General features: G+C 44.0%; 1 protein-coding gene across 4 annotated transcripts in view; it reads right to left on the bottom strand.

Annotated features, from left to right (window-relative positions):
- Positions 1-25,611, bottom strand: part of IGF1R (insulin like growth factor 1 receptor) — a 307,416-nt gene that overhangs the window by 52,097 nt on the left and 229,708 nt on the right. For all 4 annotated transcript variants that reach the window (XM_021082915.1, XM_021082918.1, XM_021082920.1 and 1 more), the window contains 3 exon segments: positions 16,711-17,023; positions 12,421-12,569; positions 9,718-9,862 (listed from right to left, as the gene is read on the bottom strand). In XM_021082915.1, coding sequence (XP_020938574.1) covers positions 9,718-9,862; positions 12,421-12,569; positions 16,711-17,023 — 607 coding nt within the window.

The raw sequence follows: 25,611 nt of genomic DNA on the forward strand, positions 1-25,611 counted from the left end.
AGAGCCTCCACCTTCGGTCCCTGGGGAAAGTGGGGGAGGAGGAATGGCCCCCGATGGGCAGTCCCCCAGGCCACCCTTCCAGGTAACAGCAACTTGGTGTCCAACACAAGCTTAGCGTGCACAAAGCTTATTTTCAGAGTGCTGGGCCCCACCCCAGTATTTCTCATAAGCAGATTTGGGCAGGCTGAGAATCTGCACTTTTTTTTTTTTTCCGGTCTTTTTAGGGTCACACCTGCAGCATGTCAAAGTTCCTAGGCTAGGGGTCGAATCAGAGCTACAGCTGCTGGCCTACACCCCAGCCACAGCAACTCAGGATCTGAGCCGAGTCTGTGACCTACACCACAGCTCACGGCAACGCCAGATTCTTAACCCACTGAGCAAGACCAGAGATCGAACTCAAGTCCTCATGGATACTAGTCAAGTTCTTTACCACTGAGCCACAATGGGAACTCCAGAATCTGTATGTTTAACCAGAACCCAGGTGATGCTGACATTGTTAGTGCTATGACCACACTTGGAGAAGCACTGGTCTAACAGAGGCTGAGCACCACCAAGAGGCCAGAGCTCCAAAGCCGAGCAAGTGAGACGTGGGTCCTGCCTTCAGTAGATGGCTGCAGAAGTGGTAGACCCAGCTGTCCACTGCAGGAGAGATGGGAGACAGCCAGCATGGGTCACCCAGAGAGAAACCCATGTCCAGGGAGGCAAGAGAGCAGGCAGCTCTGGCTTGGGGGCTGGGGAAAGCTTTGCAGGACCCCTCTGTCTGGTCCCTCAGTAAACCAGGCAGGCAGGGTCACGGCAGCCAATTGAAACCTCTGTGCTGATAAGTATGCTCCCCTTCTCATCCCCCAGCCTCAGCTTCTTGTGGGGCTCGCTGAAGCACTCTCTACAAAACTAAGTCTAGGAATTGCTGCAAGACTGAGCTATTCCCAAGACCCCCTCAGGGATCCGCTACACAAATAGCAGAGGAGAAAGGATCCCAACCCTCTTTCCAGAGCTGGGACAGCCTGGACAGAAGCTGTCCAATGGACACCTCTCCATGTCCACTGCAGTTCGCTGCCACTGTACCAGGGCCTTTTCTAGGCCTCTACATCTTGTCAGTCCTCAGCCCAAGCCTCGCTTACTTAGAGCAAAGTAAAAGTTATGGTCCCTGCACTGCTCAGCTGATCCCTACAATTCCCTGGGAATTCACGGGCAGTTGGAGATAAGGTCCTTGACTAGACAATGCCATTCATGAGCTGCATGGCCACAGGCTGGTCACCCAGTGCTTTCTGTAGCCCATATACTCACTTGGACAACAAGGGGCATGAACAGGTGTCATCAGAGCTTCCTGACAGTTTTAAGGAATCAGGACTCTAGCTTCCTGAGCTGAGGTGGCATCTATGCCACCAGTCTGAAGCCCAGCCCCTCCGAGAGTGCTGTGTATGTGCTGGGGGTGGGGGTGGGAGTCCTGCTGGCACGGGGGTGCAGTGAACCAATGGATCCAAAGGCGGCACCTTGGAAACCAAGCCGGGCTCCTTACAAACCCACCTGGAGGCTTCCTGACCCTTTCACAGCCACCAAACCAAGTGGCAAAAATGAGAGAGCTGACAGTCCTCTCCTTTAGGTGAAAGCTCACTTCCAACACATTTATCTGCTAGAAAAAGAGTGTATGACATTGTCCAGCATGAAACTGGACTCAGGCTCTGCTATGCAACTGAAGGCCATGTGTGCGGTGGGAAGCACGGGGATCTAGACAGTGGATCTGCCCTGCCCACTCAAGCTGCTCCCTTGTTGCCAGCCTGCAGGGGATGCTGCTGGGAGGAGAGGGGTTTGTGCAGTCACACAACTGAAGGTGGGGTTCACAGGTAGAGACAGATGACTCCTGTAGTTCCCATGGTAGCACAGCAGTAATGAACCCAACTAGTTTCCATGAGAATGCAGGTTCGATCCCTGGCTAAGGATCAGGGGGGCTAAGGATATGGCATTGCTGTGAGCTGCAGTGTAGGGTGCAGACCCAGTTTGGGTCCTATATTTCTGTGGCTGTGGTGTAGGCTGGAAGCTGTAGCTCTGATTTGACTCCTAGCCTGGGAACCTCCATATGCTGTAGGTGTGGCCCTAAAATGACAAGAAAAAAAAAATGAGAGAGAGAGTGAGAAAGAGAGGCAGATGACTTCTGTCACAAGGCCGATATTGCCCTCGGAATATTCCCAGCTCTGAAGGACATTCTTCAGCATCAGTATGAACTCCATGGGTCTGGCTATTCCCAGGTCCTCAAGTTGGCTGCAGAATCTCCTTGTAGGTGAAGAAACCTCTGGGCCAGGGAGTAAAGGCCAATTACCCAGGCCAAACTTCTGGCTCAACCCAGGATGAGGCTTTTATATTAGTAAACAAATTTCACAAGCAGGGAAGAGAACCTCACCAAAAATACCTTCCGAACAAAACATGCTTCTCCCCAGGGGAGAAAGCATGAATTATAAATCAGGAATTTGACAAATGAATGGCAGGCACACTGAAATTCTGTGTATGTGATTAATCACTTTGAAAAGCAAGATTGTCTCTTTATAGTAAACATAAACATTTTCTTACAACTCTGAGAAGGCCTGGAGCCAGGATACCAATATCAAATAAAACCTGGGCGTTATGGAGCCTCTGTAAGTGACAGAAAAATACAAATAAAACCGTTAGCAAAATAATAATCAGCCATTCATGAGCTGCCTGTCAATATTGCTCTTGTTTTTCGACCCCAGCTATAGGCCTGGCTCCCCCCACATTCGTTCCAGGATCAGGTGAGGATTGAGGGATGGTAAAAGGCAGAAACTTGCCTGTGCATCTTCGACACACTCATACACACACCTCGATTTTATTGTTTCCTAAAGGAAATGGTGAAGTCAATTATTCTGTAAATGTGATTTCCTAATTGTTTCTAAGTTGACTGCCTTTATATTCAAAGCATATTTACAAAAATTAAATTATTTGTTTACTTTTCTGACCCTTTACATGGGCTCTGTGGTGCCTGGGTTTAATTGGTATTTCACACTGGCTCCAGCTCTTGTCAAGGCTGTGGAAAAATGTTTATTTCTATACTGGGGTTGCTCCTTCCCCCATCTGTCAAAATGTGGACCAGTGTGGGCAGCTACCTCCTATATCATTTACAATAATATTGTAAATAGGTATTACATGACTAACTGTTTTCTTTATGGCTCCAGTCTCAGGGCTGTCTTACCTCTGAGTTGTTAACACCACCACCTCCCCGACTGCTCAAGTGAATAGCAGGAAGGATGAGGAGGCAGAGGAAGGCAAAGGGCTGGGGATTCGCCTGGTCTTTGGAAGACAGCCCGGGCCCAGGGCTTGGAGCCTGGCACATGGGGACCCAAAGATCTGGATGCAGCATTACCTCCAGTAGTCACTAAGCAACAACTCTAGGCAAAGTATTTCTTTGGCTTCTCCCAGGCTGGGGCAGATGGGGCTGAGGATAAGATCTCCAGCCCAAGGAGCAGGAAGGGATATCTTCCCCCCGCCCCCACACTTGTAGCCTTTGCTGACAAATTGGAAAAAAAAAAAAAAATCATCATTCCCCTTCATTTCTCAGAGAAAAAAAGCATGGCCTCTTTCCGGCTGTCTCTAGGGGGCATCAGAACCCAGCACATGGGGGCTGTCTCCAGCATCCCAGCAATCTGCAGCTGATAAAGGCCTTTTCACAGATGCTGCCTCCTACCCATCTGCAAGGGGTTGCTTTCTACTACGTCCAGTCTCCCCCAAGTTCAATATTTACACCAGCCTTGGGGGTTCATCAAGGGTGGGAATTTATATTCGAGTGGCACTAGACAACAGATACTTAGCAAATGTTTCCTCTCTGAGTGTTTTTTTTTTAATTAAATTTTTTTTTTTTTTTGCTTTTTAGGGCTGCACCTGTGGCATATGGAGGTTCCCAGGCTAGGGGTTGAATTAGAGCTGTAGCTGCTGGCTTCCACCACAGCCACAGTAACGCTGGACCCAAGCAGCATCTGAGACCTACACCACAGATCACAGCAATGCCAGATCCCCAACTCAACTATGAGGCCAGGGATCAAATCCACACCCTCATGGATACTAGCTGGATTTGTTTCTGTTGTGCCACAATGGGAACTCCCCTTTCTGAGTGTTTTTAAAATAGCTTTACTGAGGTATAATTTCTTGTCCAAAAATTCACTGGTTATAAGTGTACAGTTCCGTGAGCTTCAGCACATTTACTGAGCTGTCCCACAGTCACCACCATTCAGTTTCAGAACACAGCCATTACGCCAAAGGTCTTCACTCCTGGTGGTGGTCCATCTCTGATCCCATGCCCAGTCCTTCACTGATTTGCTTTCAGTCTCCATAGTTTTACCTTTCCCAGAAATCACATATTAATGGAATCATAGGAGCATCTGGCTTTTTTTCACTTACCCTTGTGTTTTTTGAGGTTCGCTTATGTTGTTACATTATTTTCAGGCAGTAACCCATTGTGCCATATTGTATCTATCCACTCCTTTGCTGCTAGATGTTTAGGTTGTTTCTAGTTTTTTTGTTTTTGTTTTTTTTTGTTTGTTTGTTTTTTTGTTTTTGAGTGGTGGTATCATGAAAAATACTTTTATGAGCACTCATACACAAGTCTTGTGCAGGCATGTTTTCATTTTTCTCAGGTAGATACTGGAGTAGAGCCTGGAACTGCTGAGTCACATGTTTGTATGTATATTTTTTGGAGGCCAAAGAATGTTAAGGGATAGTCATGTTGCAACCTAACCTTAGAGTTGCAAGAAGATAGAATAAAGTACAGAATGTTGCAAAGTCAAGTGGTCCGGACCTGAGCAGAAAGGCCCAGATGTACCCAAGAATTCCAATTCTTATAACCCACCACCTCCACCTACTCTTACTCTTTTCAGGGCAACAATCTCTGGTGGCACTAAAGAATTTGCAATGTTAAATCCTTATTTATCTGATGCTACCAAAAACTAAGGTTGTTCAAATAATGGGATTTTTTCTGATAACAGAAATATTCTTTTTCTTATTCAAGGCTTAAAAATTAGGTATTTCATGGAAATCTTGAATGTATTCCAAAATCCTCTTCCCTTCCAAAAGAGCAGAAGAATCTTGATTTTTTTTTTAATGTCTAAAGTTATTACTCTAGAAACAGATCACACTACACAGAATAATGTCCTCAAGGAAACTTTGGCCATCTGAATTCTTCTGGAGAAACTGATGATAGCCTGTGCTGTCCCGCCCCCATTCCAGAGACTGATAGCCCTGCTGTCCATTCCGATGTGATTTTGCCAGTATCCATCACTAGTGTGCACATCAATTACAGAACAGCTAACTCTGAGTGAATACTAGGAGTTCTACTCCAGGTAACATTCCTTCTCCCCCCACCCCAAGTACCATTCTTGAATTTCATACTTTGGACTTGACTCTGTGGTCTGAGCTCCTCAGGAGACATCTGGAGATAGATCTCAGTTCTAGTTTGGAAAGCCAAGGGTGACACACACACAAAGGATCTCTGTACTACTCATTTGTTCTCCATCAAAACAAAAGGCTAGAAAACTTTTATCCCATTGAACCAAATGGAAGTACTTACTTATAATCTCATTGGTTATGAGAGGTACAAGAAAAATCTTACTTTAAGGCAAAAAAAATTTAGGCGAAAAAAAAAAATCAAAGTGCTTTGGGGACATGCTTATGAGAAGAAGAAATAAAGGGATAAAGCAGTGGATTCCAATCATTGCTGCACACTGAAATACCTCAGCATCTTTAGAAAAGCACCCACATCTGGATCCTACCCCTATACATTCTGATTAAATTGGGATGGAGTGAAACTTGGGCATCAGGATTTCTTAAAAGGTCCCAGATGATTCTAATATGTAGCAATGTTTAGGAACCCCCAGGGTAAAAGTCATCCTGGCTTACCCAGAAATGAAATGTTCTACAAACACTCCTGTAACTCATAAGCCCTGAATGGGCTCCTCTGACAAACTAAATTATTACAACTTCCATACCTGGGTACACAAGTTTGCATAATCCTAATACCACCTACCTCTCCAGCATTATTTGCCAAAAAGGTCCCCAGATGCCCTAACTCATTGCCTTTGCTGCTGCCCTGTCCCCAAATGCTTTTTTTCACTCTCTGCTTCCTGAGTGTTTCCGGAAACCCTCCAAGGCCAAACAGAAAGGCCACCTCTTTTCAGAAGCCTGTCTGATCTTCTTAATCAGACATCTGACTCTTTCTCAGGCCCATGGTACGTGCCTTTTCCTTCCCCATGGCACTCTGCAAGTTCTACGTGGCACTGCTGCATTTATCTATTTCTTATCTTCCTTTTTTCTCTTCCTCCCTCCAACTCTTCCCTTCTTTATTTTTTTTTCAAAGTTTGAGTGGAAGATTGTCTCTTTTTAAAGTTCATTTTGCATTCTTTTAAAAAAAATTATTCTTATTGAAGTATAGGTGATGTACAATGTTATATAAGTTTAAGGTATATGACATAGCAATTCACAATCTTTTTTTAAAAATTATTTTTAGGCCACACCCACAGCATATGGAAGTTCCAGGCTAGGGGTTGAATCAGAGCTTCAGCTCCCACCATAGCCATATCCGAGCCTTGTCTGTGACCTATCAAGGCTCCCGTGAATGACTAGATCCTTAACCCACTGAATGGGTTCATTACTGCTGAGCTCCAATGGTAATTCTGGAAATTCATAATTTTTAAGGGTTATATTCCATTTATACTTATTATAAAATATTGGCTACATTCCCTGGGTTGTACAATATATCCCTGTAGTTAGTTATTTTATTTTTATTTATTTATTTATGGCCACACTTGAGGCATATGGAAGTTCCTGGGCCAGGAATCAAACCTGAGCCACAGATGTGACCTACGTGGCAGCCGCAGCAATGCTGGATCCTTGGCCTACAGCACCAGGCCAGGGATTGAACCTGTGCCTCAGCAGTGACAATGCTGGGACCCGCTGTACCATAGCGGGAACTCCACTTATTTATTCATTTGCTTTCTAGAGCCACACTCACAGCATATGGAAGTTCTCAGGCTAGGGGTCAAATTGGAGCTGCCGCTGCTGGTCTATCCCACAGCCACAGCAAAGCCAAATCTGAGCTGCATCTTCAACCTACATCGCAGCAGCTCACAGTAGCAACACCAGTTCCTTAACTCACTGAGCGAGGCCAGGGATTGAACTTGCATCCTCATGAATACTGGTTGGATTCATAACCTGCTGTGCCACAATGGGAACTCCCTCCACTCATTTGTTTCATATACAATAGTTTACATCTCTTAGTCCCCTCCTCTGATGTTGCCCCTCCCCCCCTCCCCTCTCCCGACTGTGACCCGCTGGTTTGTTCTCCATGTCTGTGTGACTCTTCCCTTCTTACAGGAGTGAGGGAAGCACATGAAGGGGCTGGATGGTACTAAGCCTCTTCGGTCACCCCTGATACGAGTAAGGGTGATGTTCAGCCTCTTGCGATGAGGCAGGCAGCTCAGAGAACACAGCTCCCATGGAGAGAGGCAAGGTTCTCAAGTGCTGAAACTACAGAGAACCCTCAAGCAACAGCAGGCAGGAGTACAAAGCTGGAAGCCCAGCATCCTCAGAGCTACAGGGGCTACCAACCAGTAGTAAATGTGACAACCTGAGGTCCACTGCCCTCCCCTGACAGCTAAATACTAGCAGTAAGGGCAGGGGCCTGAGGCTTAGCTGAGCTTGGAAGTGGCCCAAACAACTAAGCAATGACATGTACCTGTAAGAAGACTCAATGGGACTTCAGGTTTTACACACCATTCAGATACTAAGAAATACATCCTAAATATTCTTGCAGGTAAAAATCATGTGGTAATATTTGCTACACTTAAGTGTGTAATACTGGTAGTTAACTGACAGTTAAAAGGTAATCACATCAGGTAATAATTCCTAATAAAAATTAAACTCGGAGTTCCTGTTGTGGCACAGCGGAAATGAATCCTACTAGGAACTATGAGGGTGCAGGTTCGATCCCTGGCCTCACTCAGTGGGTTAAGGATCCAGTGTTGCCCTGAGCTGTGGTGTAGGTCGCAGAAGTGGCTCGGATCTGGCGTTGCTGTGGCTCTAGCGTAGGCCAGCAGCAACAGCTCTGATTAGACCCCTAGCATGGGAACCTCCATCGGCCCTAAAAAAGACAAAAAGACAGAAAAAAAAAAATTAGTTAAACTCTCCTATCAGCCTATCAGCTCTCCTCTCTATGTATCACACTTGTTCAGCTTGGGAAAAAAAAGAATGTGCATCCTCATGCAGCAGGAAAACTTGCAGATACCTATATGCCAAAGACAAAGTGCTTATCAACCCCAGAGTTTCTGGAAACACAAAACTCCTTAGAGAGAGAGAAAAAAAGTACTGTGCTAAAATTGATTTTAAAATTTAATACAACCAGAGTTCCCACTGAGGCTCAGTGATAACAAACCCAACTAGTATCCATGAGGATGAGGGTTTGATCCCTGGCCTCGCTCAAGTGGGATAAGGATCCAGTGTTGCTGTGAGCTATAGTGTAGGTTACAGATGCAGCTCAGATCCCAGCAGCCGCAGCTCCTATCTGACTCCTAGCCTGGGATCTTCCATAGCCATGGACGCCACCCTGGAAAGAAAACTGTATATAATCATTAAAATAACCATCATCTCAAATTGACAGAGCCTCCGCTTGCCATGCAGGTGACCTGGGACACTCTGGGGCTGGGATTCACCAGGAGAAAGATGTTTTTCTAAACAATCAGTATTCCCAGTGGGGAGGACAGTGTGCTTTTCAAGGATGGAATGAAGAGCTGCCCTCTCTCTTTAGCTGTATCAGATGATGGAATTTTAAGAATTTCAGACTGACCAAGAGTTAGTCTGAGAAAAGCAGGAAGGCTGTAAGGAAACCCTTATGCGGTAACTTTATCCAGTTGGGGCAGATAAATCAGCAAGGACAACCTTTCCCATGACCTTCCCACCTCTTGCTTTCCTAAATTATCTCCCCCAATTCTGTAGAAGGAATTAACTCATTAATGGATCTTGCCTTTTACTTCAAAGCTTCAGCTTAAAGCAGGCAACAGCTGTTGAAAGACAGGGGGTCCTGTGAAGAGAAGTCCGTACTCACAGGCACACCCAAGCTAAGTGCTGGCGAGAAAGTGGGTGTGCAGGAAGCGCCTACTTGTAGTCATCCTCTGGTGAAAAGCCTCCAGCTGATTTAAAACCCTTATCACAAAGCACATCTCTGCAGAAGGCAAAATTTCTATCAGGAGCACAAATCCTGTGAGCTGATCGATAGAAACAATTTTGTGAATCAAGATTTCTTTGTAATAGAATGAACTGTTCCTACGCCTGCGAAGCTCTGACCTCCCAATCCGTTGGTAAAGCTGAAGTGGTTTCTACATGGTGGAGTAAAGCATCCTGAGGCAGGTAAGGATCTTGTCAGTGATGACTTGAGAGACAGGTAAGCACTTGGGACCTATTCCTGGTGCTTTGGTAGAAACAGTTCCTACCACACCCTGGTCTCCCACTTTGCTGACCATGATCAGAGGCGCAACCCCTGATGGTTGGGTCACAGTGTGGTCCAAGCACAGACAGCTGTGACTACACCAGACTCCACGTGAGTCTGGTGGAGTGGAGTGAGTCACTCGGAGTAGCTCGGGAAAGTACTGCTACTTTCACTTCTCTCGAACACAGACCTTTGAAAGCATGCTCCAGTCTCTGCAGGTGGAGAATGTCAGCACTTACCCCTCCAGCTGCTCCTCCCCTAGGATCTGGCGAAGATTTTTCAGGAAGGACAAGGAGACCAAGGCATGGGAGTGGCGGATCTTCACGTAGCCCGTCACCACCTCGATGAGCCCCATGAAGTTCTCTAGCTCCGAGGCAATGTTGTCTATGACAAGAGGGAGCTGTGTCATTGAGTGTTCACTTGGTACAAAGGGGACACACTCAGTTTCTCGCAAACATGATGGAGAGCAATTCAGTTCAGGCCAAGTTTTGGTGGTGCCACCTAGATGCTCACGGGACCCCCATTCCTTGTCTATAAAAATGCATTTCCTGAAGTCTGACTTTTAACACCCTCACCCTGAGGACAAGGCCTCTGGGGCAGGGGAAGGGGAGTTTCTAGAAGGCCGGGTACTGCAGCTCCTAGGCTGATTCACAGAATGTAAAATCATAAGTACCAGACCACCAATTACCTAAGGCAGACACATCTAGGGAACGTCTTTTAAGATGCTCTGTCAACAGACAGTGCTGCCTCCACAGAACAAGGGCGTAACTAAATAAACAACATTTTCTCAGTCTCATTAGGAACTGCCTTTGCTGCATTTCTGGTTCCTAAGATACAGGGATCTATATATAAAGATTCCATCTCACTAAGACTGGAAGAAAACACTCTGAAATGTTAATGATGGTTATCGGCAGGTGGTTTTCAAAAATTCATTTCCGCACCTCTAAGTTTTCTATCATGCACATTTATGATTCTCATAGGTAGAAAATAGTTGGGAAAATCATTGCTAACAGATGTGCAAAATAACATAATGTATAAACAGTGTATTTCCTTTCATCTTGTAGCCTATCTTTTTCTCACAGTAAATAAAAACATAAACTTGAGTTCAACTTACGCCAAAAATGTAACACATACTATAATGAATTGGGTGTGGTGCAGCTAATGGAATTTTACTGTGTATGATCTGTGCTTTTTATTTAATAAAAGGTTCTATTTTGCTTTTAATTGATAAACATCAAAGAATAAGGGTACTGTCCTCTGGGGTAAGGCTCTACAGTTAATGTACAGTTTGATGGTTTTCCAAGAGAAATGAAGGAGAAATTCAAGCTGTAAAGACTAGAGGCTGCCTGCAGTTGATGTTTCAAGGGAAAGATCCTGAATAAATGTGGGGTGGGACTCATGCCTTTTAGTCAAGGCTGAGGAATGTCCTTTCCAATGAGAGGTCCAACCGCTTTCCTGCGGTGGACATAAACTGGAAGGCACATTTCATCCCCAGGCATGAATATGTGCCAACTCCTTCTCAAACTATCCTACTCCACAGATTTAATTCATGGACTAAATTTTTATCTTGAGGATGGAAAGATGAAAAAAAAAAAAAAAAGGAAGGATTAGGCATTTAAAGGGTATATCCTAGGGAATAAGGAAATTTTTTTTACAAGTTAAGAAATCTAGTTAGAGCAAAAAGAATAAACCTTCAGAATACCATAAAGGTAAGAAAATTCTAGTCATGTGGAAACAAAGTTATCCCTGTTGTGGAGAGGTGAAAGGTATTGTGAAAGTCAAGAGATAACAAAAAATTCAGAAGAACTAAGCAAAAAACTTATTTCTGCCATCTTTAAACCATAAGAATAGAGCTCATTCATTGTACAGATAGTATTAGGGAAAAGTAAATGTCCTGAAAAAATAAGATATTTTTGCCTCAAAAACAGTACAAGAAAAATTTCTTCACAAAAGGATTTAGAAAAAAATTCCTTTCAACCTCAAGGTCTTCTTACTATATTTCTCCTAGCTTATGAACGTATCAGTACCTCCACCAAGTAGAGGAAAATTTAAGGCACTGTTACTAGAAGCCCTTGTCGATTACGGATCAGAATGAAAATATCACTAAATAAGACAACAGGAAATGCTTCACATGAATATATAATTTCTAAGAATGCTATCTGGTGCAAACAATGGCAATCCTACAGACTGTGAGACTGAAGCTTTGATGACATATGTATCTTGTATCTTTTTGGTTCTCAGAAGTAACTTAGAGTAGAGAGTGACCACTTTCAGACTTAATAAAATTTGAAAGTGACGTCATTAAACTCTCCCCTTGGTCGGTCTCTTCAACACATCCAAGTAACCCACACTCTTTGGATTTAAAGCTCTGTGGACTTGGCTCCGGCTGGAGACTGCTGAGTCACACCTCTGATCCATCCATCTCTTCTGGGGTTTATGTGTGCTGGGACATGCATTTCCTGAGTAAGATGAAACTTAAAGATGAAGGACGACCTTCTGCAGAAATAAATGCTGTGTCGATGGCTAAAAACCAGTCTCTTTCTTTTTTCTTTCTTTCTTTTTTTTTTTCGCTTTTTAGGACTGCAGGTATAGCATAGGCTGGGGTTTGAATCAGAGCTGCAGCTGCCAGCCTACACCACAGCTACATCAACAACAGATCTGTAACTCACTGAGTGAGGCCAGGGATTGAACCTGCATCCTCATGGATATTAGTTGGGTTCATTACCATTGAGCCACAATGGGAACTCCCTGTTTTTGTTTTTTAGTTTTTTTTTAAATCTTTGAGGGAAATTCAAAGGAGGAGCATTGAGCATGAGGCTTACGCACCATGTTGTTTTCCTAAACCCATATTTAAGTTGTGAGTCATGGATGAGTTGGAATAAGCATCAGCAAAAGAAAACCAGGAGATCTGGCCATCTCTTCCAGCGAGATGGAATACTTACTGCCGCGTCGGATGTTAATGAGCAGGTTGCCCTTGAAGATGGTGCATCCTTGGAGCATCTGAGCAGAAGTGACAGAATCAATGGTCTTTGTCTTCTTCTCTTCCTCACAGACTTTGGGGCAAGGGCCTTCGCAAGGGATACAGTACATGCTGTTGAACATAACCAACCAAAAACACAGAGAGCTGAGTCCATCTTGTAATAACAAAGAAATCATAAAGCTATGCCTTTATTCTAGGTGTTTTTTACAGCACACATCACAAAAAGCAACCATTGGAAGCATTCAAGTGGCTGCACTGTATCTCATCCCCAAGCCTTCCCAGGATAAGCCACTCAAATTGCAACTAAAAGGGGAACTGCCTACAAAGGAAAAGTGTGCTGCCTGCTTCCAGACAAAACACATGATACATCCTCGAGGCATGCATGTATCATAGGCTGTGACTGGTGAGCCAGCCAGTCCCAAGAGGGAGAAACTGCCTTACAGAAAGGAAGCACTGAGGGCCTCCTAGGAAGAACAGAACTGTTCTGTGATGCTGTGGCCCCTGCTGATGCTTCTGGGAGAGTGGACAGGGTCAGCAAAGGGACAGCAGCATTTCTGCCACTAACAGGAATCTAACTCCTGCAGCCAGTGGCCCAGCAAAAAGCCCAGTGAGGGATTCTGAAAGGCATGTGGTAGAGCGCAGATCCCTTATTTTCTTACTAAAGCACAAGTGAAATAATTTCTTGACAGTGTTTGGCAAAAACTTGTAAATTGATCCAAATGTTGTTTTCGCTGCATACACAATAAAAACAAGGAAGTTCCATTACTTTGTAATGAGCTATTTCAAATGCAATCCAGAGCATGCCACAAACTACCAAGAGTTGGGGACTAGTGAGTGAGATTGGCACTTTTCCTGCTTACCTAGCCTTATTTAGGGAATAGTAGACAGAATGCTAATGCCAAAACAGCACACCACAGACAATCAGAAAGTTGAGAAGATTTCCAAACAAATAAATGATACAACATTATAGGATTGGTGTGCAAGAGGATGGTGAACTGGAAAGCCACTACATTTACATGATTATTCTTGAATGATCTTTCAAACTTCATGAAGACAAGTACAGTACATTCAAGAAAACAGAGTAGGTCATAGCCCTTTGCATTCAAGACCACCCTCCAGCCAAACTTTATTGCAAATCTAAGGCAAAGATGAGGGTTTTGTTTAAAAGCTTATAGATGAATAAAATTTCCTTGCCATTTTCCTATTCCATGCTGGGAAAACAGGAGGCAAGGCTTCCAAAGGAACTGGACCAAACACAGCCATGGAGATTTCTCCTTTCTTGAACATCACAATCAACATTCTCATTTTTAGTAAAGGGGGGCAGCTTCCGTTCATGACTTTGTGTTGTTCTTTTATTGCTCCTAATTTAGCTACATGCCAGATAACAGCCTACCTCCCTTTAAAAAAAATTGTTATTTTGAAGTGATTATAGATACACAGAAAGGTGCAAAGATAATCCAGTTCTGTAAACCCTTCACCTGGTTCCCCCCAACTGTTCCATCTTACATAATGATAATGCAATTATCAGCACTGGGGAAACTAACATGCCTACAATGCATGCCTATCATTCTGTGGCATCTTAGTACTTGTGTAAACAACTGGAACTAGCCCATCACCACAAAGATCTTCCTGCTGCTCCCCAAATAGTCACCCTGTCCCCACCTCTCTAACTCATGGCAGTCACTGATCTGTTCTCCATCTCTATAACGTTGTTCTTTTGAGAATGCTATATAATTATATAATGAAATACATGTTACAAATGTTATATAATTTATATAATGTACTGCAATCCTACAGTGTGTGACCTTGTGGGATTGGCTTTTTGCACACAGCATAATATCGTTGAGATCCATCCGTGTTGTATGTGTTTTAATAGTTTATTTCTTTTTATTGCTGACTGATATTCTGCAGTATGATGGCTCACTGTTTGCTCAGCCATTTACCTGTTGTGGAACATCTGCCTTGTTTCCAGTTTTTGGCTTTTACAAATAAAGCTGTTCTGAACAACAGTGGACATGTTTTCACTTGAATGTAAGTTTTCATTTCTCTGGGATAAATGTTCAGGAGTGTTAACTTCTGGGTTGTAGGTTAAGTGTATGTTTGGTTCCCTCTGACATTTTATTCAAATAGCAATTTCTGCACCAAACACCTTTCTTAAAATGTCTAGGAATCATCCAGCACTTAAAAAATGTTTTTCTAAGGAAGTGCTCTGATTACATGTTTAAAGTTTAAGCTTCCTCAAATCCATTTTGGTACAGAGCGGGTATAAACAGTATTAAAAAATAAGTATTTTACAGTAAGTGTCAAATAGGCCTTAGAGGCTGAGAGGAGGATTTATTAGTTCTTGATGGCATTTTATTTTAAAATGGAAAAGGTGGCTTTGAACAGACTGTAAGCACAGGTAGGAAAAATAACAGCTCAGTTCTTTGAAGAGTGAACTGCAGTAGGAGAAACTGTCACAGTGCATAGTGCCCCTGTTTTGCCCCACTGCTCTGATAGCTGCAAATAACTGAATGCCTCCAGACATCACAGGAAACACCACCTGCAGGACAAAGAAGTTATTACCCAAGGTCGTGCACGAGCTGCCCCATCTCCACCCCAACCCTTGGGGAAGAATTATGGCTGAGTTTTAAATGGGTTCTAGGCACTGCTCTAGGCACTTGGCAAAGCCTTTTTGAGTTCTAAGGCTAGCAATAAAATGTGATAGACTTATTTTGGGTGGAATATGTATACTTTATATAGTTCACTGGCATCATTGGCACATTTGTCATTTTAAAGTATTAGAGTAATTTTTACTATTACAATGGTCAGAAAGTTGTTCTACATCTAATATTATGAAATGATGTGTGTTTTATCTTTGATCTGAAGGAACTTTATATCACACTGGGTAAACAGACTCCCCTTTTCCAAGACTTGCTTGGTGCAGTTTGCAGAAACAGACTGCCACAAACGGAAGAGAAATTGAGCATTAGGTTCAAAATTAATAATTCCTTTTCCAGTGGCATTTCATGCTTGTAGAATAGTTTTATTTTGAAGAACCTAGACATGTAAGGTACTTCTGGTGCTAATCAAGAACTAGGCATTTGGGAGTTTCCGTTGTGGCGCAGTGGTTAACAAATCTGACTAGGAACCATGAGGTTGAGGGTTCGATCCCTAGCCTCACTCAGTGGGTTAAGGATCCAGCGTTGCCGTGAGCTGTGGTGTAGGTTGCAGACATGGCTTGGATCCCGTGTTGCTGTGGCTCTGGCGTAGGCCAGTGGCTACAGCTCCGATTGGACCCCTAGCCTGGGAACCTCCATATGCCGTGGGAAGCGGCTCTAGAAAAGGCAAAAAGACAAAAAAAAAAAAAAAAGAACTAGGCATTTGGCCCATTACAACAGAATTACTCTTCTCTGAGCTTTCTCTGCTCTGCTGAAGAGGAGGCAACAGCCACCCCAGATGTCCTTTTGCTTCCAGGGTTATAGTCCTATACTTTGTACCAACACTGCCATTGCTTTTTCAAGAACTTAAAATCAATGACAAATTTGCAGAAGTCCAGCTGGCATGCACAGAGGGATGCCATTTGCCATAAGGAACTTCTTTGCTTCCCAGGAGATGTCTCAGTGTCCAGGAAGGAAAGAGAGATACAAAGAACACTGAGGCAGGGTAAAGGGTGTGTGTGTGTGAGTGAGTGTGCATGGGTGTGTGTGTGTAAGTGTGCATGGGTGTGTATGTGTGTGCAGAAGGTGCTATTGGAAAACATCCATTACTTTAAGCTACTGCTTGCTTAGTGGCAGCTAGTTCAGGTGCAGGAAAGGAGCCAGTGCTAAGAGACTTTGGAGGCCAGCCGGCTGCCTCAAGGATGCTGGCGGGCTTGCCTGGTCTTCCCTCCTGTACTCCCAAAGCCTTCACTGGGCTAGTGTTGAGCAGCACTGGGGGTGGGAAAAATCTCAGTATACAGTCTCCCCCCTCCCCCTGCTGCTGGGGTGGCAGCCTGACAACTGCAAAGAGAGACAGTGCCCTCCAGGGACCTGAGCCAGTAAACCAGGAACTTAATTCCAAATGGCCAGGCAGTACTCTTCCAAATTGAAACAAAACAAAGTGGAAAAAAAAATTGCCCATTGCTCCTTGAGCTAGCCAAAGCTGAAGTAATACCAGCCCCCTCCAGAAGCCCCATCTCCCTTAACCTCCCCAGGGTCCCACCGGATGGAGTCCAGCAATGCCCCTGGGGAGGGGGCGGCAGCGTGACTGTGACCCCAGCGCCCACACTGACCTCTGGCTGCCATTGCGGATGAAGCCTGAAGGGCACTCCTGCATGCACTCGCCATCATGGATCACAAAGCCCTCGGAGTCACTGCTCTCCGCACTGGGGATGTTGGCGCAAAAGTCGCGGTCCACGCAGCGCCAGCCCTCGAAGCGGTAGGTGTTGGGTGGGCAGCTGGGCACGCAGACTCCGGCGTAGTAGTAGTGGCGGCAGGCCACACAGGCTGTGTCGTTGTCGGGTGCGCTGCAGCTGCCCAGGCACTCGGGGTGGCAGCACTCGTGGTTCTCTGTGCACGCCCGCTTCCCGCACACGCTCGGGCACACTGTGGGTGACAAGCAAGGGGTGAGGCCGGTGAGCTGGATGGCCTCCTCGGGGCCCAGACAGCACCCAAGCAGAGTAGCATTCATCCACTACTAGCAGCACCAGATCGCCCCACGCAGTGCAAACCAACCACCTCTATGGTCCCCAAATGCAAGATCACCGGGCACCAGATTTGAATGAATGGTATTACATATTTGGAGTTTCATCAAGGCAGGGAGCAGTTACCCTGCATTTCCACTCAGGTGAGCAGGGTTTAACATCCAGCTCCTCCTATTTCATCTTTGACCTTGATCCTCTCTTTTCTCATCTACAAAACTGGGTAATCATCTCCATCTTGGAAGGTTACCTGTGGCACGTGTGACACTGTAGAAGCCCTATGTGAACAATACAGTTTATTATTATTTAGAGGTGTATGTACTGCTCCATCTGCATTTTGAATAGGTTCCTTACTGAAATATCTTAAAAAGCCTTAGTGGGCAAAAATGCTTGCTTATGTTTTAAATAACTAAGCTAGTGATGATGATGCCATTCAGGCTGACAAAGTGGTTTAGAAAAGATTGTGTCTGCTTGTATCGTATCAAAGGTCTTACCCCAAATTAGTGATGATATTAACTTATTCAAGCATCCCAACCTAAACATCTCTGAAAGGTCCTCATGTCCTTCTCAAATATAAGAAAGTGGGTGGATATGCAGTGTGTCTTGAGCTCAGAACACCAAAGGATATTAGAAGTCATCTCCTCTGAGGCCCTCTGTGCTAAAGTTAAGTGAAAACAGTGTCTAAAAACCAGAGATCCACAATTCATGTCCCAAATAGATGAGCTGGCATTTATTTCCATAACAGAGTTGTAATGATCACACTCTGAGGGCTCTTAGTTTTACTAGCAAATAAAGTGTAAGTCAACAAAATATGAAATGTGGTTTGCATTATATGCTTCCTACTTTTTCCTTGAGTTGAAAACAACACACAATTACTTAAAAATATGTATTATCGACTCTGACATGCATTATTTAGCCAAGATTCTATTACTCCTTTTACTTTTAATAAAAAATACCAAAAAATCAGAGATCACAGATAACAAAATATATAGGACATCTAGTCTGCCTGTCCGCAATGTCACCTTATCAATACCTTCATAGATAATTTGAAGGTAGCCCCTCCAAGATAATTGTCTATGCATGTACATGCACTTATAAACATAAATATCTCTAAAAAAAATCAAGCCATTCTGAAAGCATTTTTGGCCAAACATACTGTGAATTCCATAATCATTTAACAGCTACATTGTATCCCACAGTATAGTGTATCCTAAGTTATAATCAGTCTCCTACTATTAGACATTTTGTTTATTCCCAACATTTTATTATTACAGTGAACACTTAATCTTCATGAGAATTCTTAATTAATTATTTCGATATAATCAGTTTCCAGAGTTAACCCTGCTGGATCAAAGTGCCTTCTGGAATGCCTTTGTACCAATTTACTCATCTACAAGCTGTATCCACGAGTCCCAATTTTTACCGCAAATGGGTGCATTTAAAATCAGGTATCAGAACTTGGATATTCAAATGAATACTGTCACCTCTGAAGAAATAGACAAATTCTCCTGATACTAACAAGCTAAAAATAACTTTGCAATGTTCTTTTATGATCATCATCTTTTGGCTGAAACAGCAAGTGGCCTTCCATTATTAATTCTTAACTATTTTGGTAATAGAACCTTTATTTTTAACATTTTGCTATCTAGTTACATATGATACCTCCCAGTCTCTCCTGTAAGCTAGAAATCACTTAAGTTCTAGTCAGTGAGACACTAGCAGCCTTTGTGGGTAGAAATTCCCAGAAGAGTCCTCAAAAGAGAGAAGTCATGCCCTTCTTCCTCCTTGCTGGTTAGAATACAGGTGTGATGCATGAAGCTCAAGTCTCCATCTTGGACCATGAGGGAGCCGGTTTACAATGGCAGAGCAAGATAAAAGGAATGTGGTCCTTCATGACTGTTTAGCCCATAGGCTAACCCTGGACTGCTGACCTCTAGACTTGTTTACAGGAATAAGAAATAAACTTGTATCTTGTTTAAGTGCCTGCCATTTACTAGATGCAACAGAACAAATCCCCACTGAGATGCGCTTTCAGAACTGTGGATAAGCAAAGAGGACAACTGTTCTTGTTGGTTTATGTCATTTTTGTTAATCAGAATTGACTTTCAACGATTTCTGGCTGTTTCCAAAAATGAATCTACCCAAAAAATCACAAGGAAGAATTATCTCTAATCACACCAAAAGAAGTACATTTAGGGGTTGTAGGAGCTCTTGAAATGGTGAGATACATCATATGTTATGAAGCAGATAATGCAAACTTGAATTCACAAGCTTAGTGCATTCACAGTTAATGCATATGCACATGCCCCCCTCACTCTACCCTCAAATCTCACACTTGATCTAATAATCACATAGATTAAATGACTGTGTAAGTTCAAATATATCTATTAAAGGGATAACTACAAGGCCCAAGATCTAAAGTAAATTGCAAATCATTAGTTCAGGTTTTTACACAAGAGAACATAAGTCCACCTCTCCCTCATTTATTTATCCATTTAGCAACTAGAAACTATCATATTAAGTGAAGTTAGACAATGAAAGACAAACATCACATGGTATCACTTATATGTGGAAGTTTTTTTAAAAAATGATATGAATGAACTTATTTGCAGAACAAAAACAGACTCACAGACTTTGAAACACTTATGGTTGTCAAAGGGGACAGGTGAAGTGGGGAGGGATGGACTGGGGGTTGGGGACTGACATAGGCACACCAAGGTATATGGGATGATTGGCCAATGGGGACCTGCTGTATAGCACAGAGAACTCTACCCGATATTCTCTGATAATCTATGTGGGACAAGAATCTGAAAGAGAATGGATATGTGTTTATGTATGACTGAATCACTTTGTTGTACAGCAGAAATTATTGCAATCTTGTAAATTACCTATACTTCAATAAAACTTTTTAAAAAAGAATCTGACTGCAGTGGCTCAGGTCACTGAGAATGCGTGGGTTCAATCTCCGGCCTGGTGCAGTCAGTTAAAGGATCCGGTGTTGTCACTGCTGTGGCTCGGATTCAATCTCTGGTCCAGGAACTCCCATATCCATGGATGCAGCCATTAAAGAAAAGAAGAAGAAGAGGAGTCAAGCCAGAGGAGAAATGTTATGTTGTCCCTACAAAATGTATGTAATATAATAGATCTTCTAGGTTTATGTAGTTAAAAATGAAACTAGCTGTAGAAACCATGTTTACATGAACCTGCTGTGTTGAGCACACACCCCATTCAGAGCACTGAAGTCCCCAGGGATGCTTTTAAGCCATCAGCCACACTAGGCTTTGTGACTGGAGGAAGGGAAAACTGATTAAGAATCTTCTGATCATCATCAGAGACTACCTGGGACCAATATCTACATGGAAAACGCCCTTTTCCTTCTGACAACTTAAATAAAATGCTATATAAAATGACAAGTAACAGACACTGATATCAAATAGCTATTAATAGCTATTAATAGTTTTAAGTACTAAAAACTTAAGAGCATTTAAAAGAATAGAAAAATGCCCCTGTGCACTTGCTCGGACTCAGTTATACCCAAATGCAAATGTTGGGCATTTTCAGTATGAAAAAGAAAAAAAAAAACCTAAAAAAAGTATCTGTAGGAACATTTTGCATTCCATTCCCCATTCCACTGGAAGCAGCACCTCTGTGCAGTGGTCCACTGAGACCGTCCCCTCATCCCACTCTCCCTGCCCAAGTGGTGCAATTTCATGGAGTTGCACTGTCAGTCAGTTCCTGCCACAAGCAGCACACAGGCTAGGGAATTAAGGCTTTTTTCAGCAATGGGCACTACTTCAGAAGGAATTTCAGTAAAGCTTAAATCAGGTAAAATCCTGTTCTTTACATACAGAATAATTCCACTTACAGGGATAGCAAATCTTCTGTGTTAAATGATGCAACTGTGCACAAACATGCATCAAATACATTCGGGGAATAAAAGAGGGGATATGATGGGGAGAGGAGGAGAAAGGTGACTGTTTGCTGGAGGACAGACTCCAGGGATGGAAGCCAGTGTTCCCCTGGCTGCAGCATCAATCTGTGAAGGCTCTGGGAAGCGGGCAAGAGAACCCGCAGGAGTTCAGGATTAGAGAGTCCTGGAGCCAGCCCCAGAAGCCTGCTGTAAATTTTGCCTCATCTCAATGTATATAAATATTATTAGTGTTCAGGACTATTAAGGGATTTCTTGAAAAGCCCCGGGCAGTGTGTCTCGCCAGCGGATGGATGGCTGTTCCACACAAAAGCCAAAACTTAAAATTTAGTACAGTTACCAAATTTCCAATTACGGAGCTGTGGGAGAAAGGAAGGGAACTTCTTCCCTGGCTTCCATGAATAAGGAGTACACCTAACATGATGAAAGGCATTTCCACTTTCAAAAATGAGAGGAAAATGGAAGGTGCTATAAACTAACAAATACACAGGGGGAGGAACAAATTGATTTTGCCCAGGAGATCTTTCTATTCATTGGAATTTTTACAATGACCAACAATAAAAACAAATGCCTATCTAAACTGTTGGAAAAGCTAATGGCAGGTCCCAAATCTACACTAAAAGGACTCATTCAGGGTCACAATCTCACAAAAATGAGGCACTGCATTTAAAAGCTCATTCTCTTCAAGGGACAGGAAGAAAGTCACACATATCAATCTTTAACTCTCTCCCTCCCTGGAGCCCTTGTATTTATTAAATTCTTTCTAGGGATTTTAAAAACATTCCTTTTTGTTCTTGCCAATAAGCTCCTTAATAGTCTTTACCTTCAGAAATCAGTTTTAAGAGTGTATGTTGGAAGAAAAGATGGAAACCTCAACCTCCTCACATGGAACAAAAAATAAAAAAGAGGCCACTTAGACACACAACTCTAAAAAACACAAACATTTTATATCCAATAATTTTTAAAGTATAGAACCAGTTCACAAATGTTGAAATAAGGGCAAGCTTCTAAATCAAAATACAGACTGGTGTGAGGTCCTCTTAGGTATTTCTGTGTACCCTAAGGGAAACATCACTGTTCCATATAAAAAGAGGGGTGACTGGAGTTCCCGTCATAGCTCAGTGGTAACGAACCTGACCAGTATCCACGAGGACATGGGTTTGATCTCTGGTCTGGCTCAGTGAGATCCAGCACTGCTGCAAGATGCAGCTTAGGTTGCAGATGTGGCCTGGATATGGTGTTGCTGTGGCTGTGATAAAGGCTGACAGCTATAGTTCCAATTCGACCCCTAGTCTGGGAAGTTCCATATGCTACAGGTGCAGCCCTTAAAAAATGAGGGAGGGGGTGTCTTTCCTAAAAGACAGGTGTTACTATGCATTAAGTGAACTGCTGCTAACTCCAGAAGAACAGCTCAACTTGATTCAGCCTCTCAAGTTCATCAAGGAGACATGTGGTCCAAAGAAATTTTGTGGTTTTCTCGCCTGGCCAGGAGAGGAGCTGATTCCATCAGACATTGTGGGGAGGGGAGCAGAGAAGACCCCAGCTGGGTCAACTGAACTCACAAAACCCACCCCCTGGCCCAGCACAGCCAGAAGTCACATAAGGCTGTCACCATTCTCCTCTGGAGAGCACTGAGCCACAGTTGAGAGGATGTGAAAAGCTCTTCTGACTGTTCAATACCTTGACCATACCCTAGGCTAGGTCCTGTAGGCTAGGCTGATAAGACAGCACAGCCTCTAAAGTAGAGCAGTGCAAACACGAGAAGGGCAAGCAAAGAGCCAATGAGGAGGGCTTCCCAGGGGAAGCGACTACCAGGTCCCCCTTGAAAGGCTGGAAGGAGCTAGCAGGCACACAATGGTGATGGCAGGGGCTGATGAGGAGCGGGGCCCAGAGAACCAGGCTCAGCATGGCTGCAGAAGCTAGGTTTTGGAGCCTGAAGTGTCTGGGGAGAATGGGAGAAAAGATGGGGAGACAGAAGTAGAGAGCTGCAAGAAGGGCCTTTTAAACCACAAACAGGAGTTTGGACCATTCTTAAGAGAAAAGTGATGCTACTACTTGACATTTTTTTTTTTTTTTTTCCATTTTTGGCCACCCTGCGGCACATGGAGCTTCTGGGCCAAGGATCAGATCTGAGCTGCATTTGTGACCTAAGATGCAGCTGATTCTGTTGTGCCACAATGGTAGTAGCTCTGCTGCTTGAGGATTTTAAGCAGCGAGTCAGGTGAGTTGATGTGCAATTTAGAAGGATCACTCTGGGTGCTGAATGGAAAAGAGAATGGAAGGATGACCCAAAGGCCATGGTGGCCATCTCTGTGAGCAATGACAGCAGCCCTGACCAGGGGGCAGCAGCACAGGTGGAGGAAAGTGGGCAGAATGTGTGGCGAATTATTTTTCTTTTCCCAGCAGGGGTAGTGAGAGATCAGTTCATTTCAGGATATGCTCTTTTTGTGCATACAGTTCAAATAGACAAGCCTGGAATGTACCTGCATGGACGCAATGGAGTCTGAGCTGGCAAGGTCAGGAGGCATGGTCAGCAGACAGAGGCAGAGGAAGAGGGAGGGAGGGGGGCCATCTAAGGAGCACCAACAGGACCCTAGACAGAATTCCAAAGCTACCACCACCCGTGGGGGCCCAGCAACACCCAGTGGAGTTCCTGCTCCTTTCAAATACCTCCATTCTTTTAAAATAACCCATTCCATACAATCTGTGAATTCTGGATTCCATGTTTCTACCCATGTCTCCTCCTTGACAGATACACAAGTTCGAGTTTAAGTAATGATAATATAAATTTATGGGATTCTTCTAAGCCTCTCAAACATGATAGCAAGCCCCAAAGGACAAGGTTGGGCCCCACTGCTTTCTCCTGGGTCATCAAATCAACCAGCCTGAGGGCAAAAAGAAAAGTTCACCTTCAGGGCTGCTTCTGAAGCCTGCAGGCCATGCTGATTTTGGAGTTCCATGCCCATCCTTTCAGCTACAAAGGTGGGTGAACCACTGATTTCCTGCCATGTGGCTGGTTGTTCCAGTTGGACAGAGTCGGTGTCCAGTTCTGACTGCAGAGGGGGTCAGGGCCTGACCAGGGGAACCCACCTCAAGCCAGGGGATCTGCAGCCCACCCTCACTCTTAAAATAATATTTGATCTGTCCTTCCTTTTATCCTTACACACATCCTCCCCACCCAAAACTCCAAGCTGAAACATCTATCAAAAGGGCAGAGAGGTGAGGAGCAGCAAGTTGCTAAGTCTGGAGTTCTCTAAATAAGTCATCTAGGATGGAAAAGCAGGCTTCCATGAAAATGCTTAAAGAGCCATGAAGTATAAAGAAAATAAAGCTGGGAGTTCCTGTTGTGGCTCTGTGGTAACAAACCTGACTAGTATCCATGAGGATGCAGGTTTGATCCCTGGCCTTGCTCAGTGGATTAAGGATCCAGTGTTGCTCTGAGCTATGGTGTAGCAGACTCAGCTCAGATCTGGTGTAGCTGTGGCTGTGGAGTAGGCCTGCAGCTGCAGCTCTGATTCAACCCTTAGCTTGGAAACTTCCATATGCCACACCAGTGGCCCTAAAAAAAAAGCAAAAATAAGTTTAAAATAGAAAAGAAAGTTGGTACAACTACATGTGCACTACACTCTCATGCACATGTATGTATATGTGCGTATATTTATAAATCATGAATATATGTAATGAGTAAAGCACCGTTTTCTCAAAAGGAAAACAAGAAGAATCTGTCAAACTTCTTGCCATCCTGAGCAACGACTCAGAACCACTGCCTTGAAATCCCAGGCAGAGTTTCCAACAACTTCCCAACCAGCCTCTGCCTGGAAAATTGTAGCAGTTATTCCTGATGAGTTACTCATGCCAAAGAAAGTTCAAGGGATAACCCCAATGTCTTAAATGTTCACAAAAGAAAGTTGCATTTGCAACATTTCCCTTCTCAGAGTCAAAAGAAACCACCTCTTATGCTGGAGGAAACATTCTAGCATAGAAGTGGCCAGACTAAGAGACAATTTAATGGTTAGAATCTGAAAATACTTCATTTTCTCTGTTGGAAGTGAAAGGGTTCTGTGGCCCCCCGCCTCAAAGGTTAGCAGCAGAGCAGCAGAGTTTGGGGAAGGGACCCAGAGGTCCCAGTGCTGAGCTCTTGGCAAGCCAGGAAGGGCTGTGTGGGGAAAGGGGGGCCACAGTCCCTGATCCTGTAATGAGCCTGAAAGCTCTCATCTTCTTCCATGGGCAGACTATATGGAGGAGGGTCTCCTTGCAATCTTTGAAGGGATTTTCAAGACTCAGTTTTGAGTCAGCTTCCTTCTTCATTGGAAGGGCCCTGTACAGAGCATCCTTGAGTAAGCAGGTAAACTTTCTACAGTCCTAGGGTAAGCAGAGAGGGTGGAAGTTATGTACATTTCCTCTTCACCGCTTCCTTCCTGTCACCTGTCTACTCTGGCCTTCGCTCCTTCTGAGGCGACACAGGGTGGCAGGGCCACTTCAGAACCTGCAGGAGCAGAGAGCCTCATGCCAGCAGCTCCTGGGACCTTAAATCTGCTCCTATCCATAAGTGACAAGGACTCTGC

This window comes from Sus scrofa, chromosome 1, assembly GCF_000003025.6.
Source record: "Sus scrofa isolate TJ Tabasco breed Duroc chromosome 1, Sscrofa11.1, whole genome shotgun sequence".
Lineage (NCBI taxonomy): Eukaryota > Metazoa > Chordata > Mammalia > Artiodactyla > Suidae > Sus > Sus scrofa.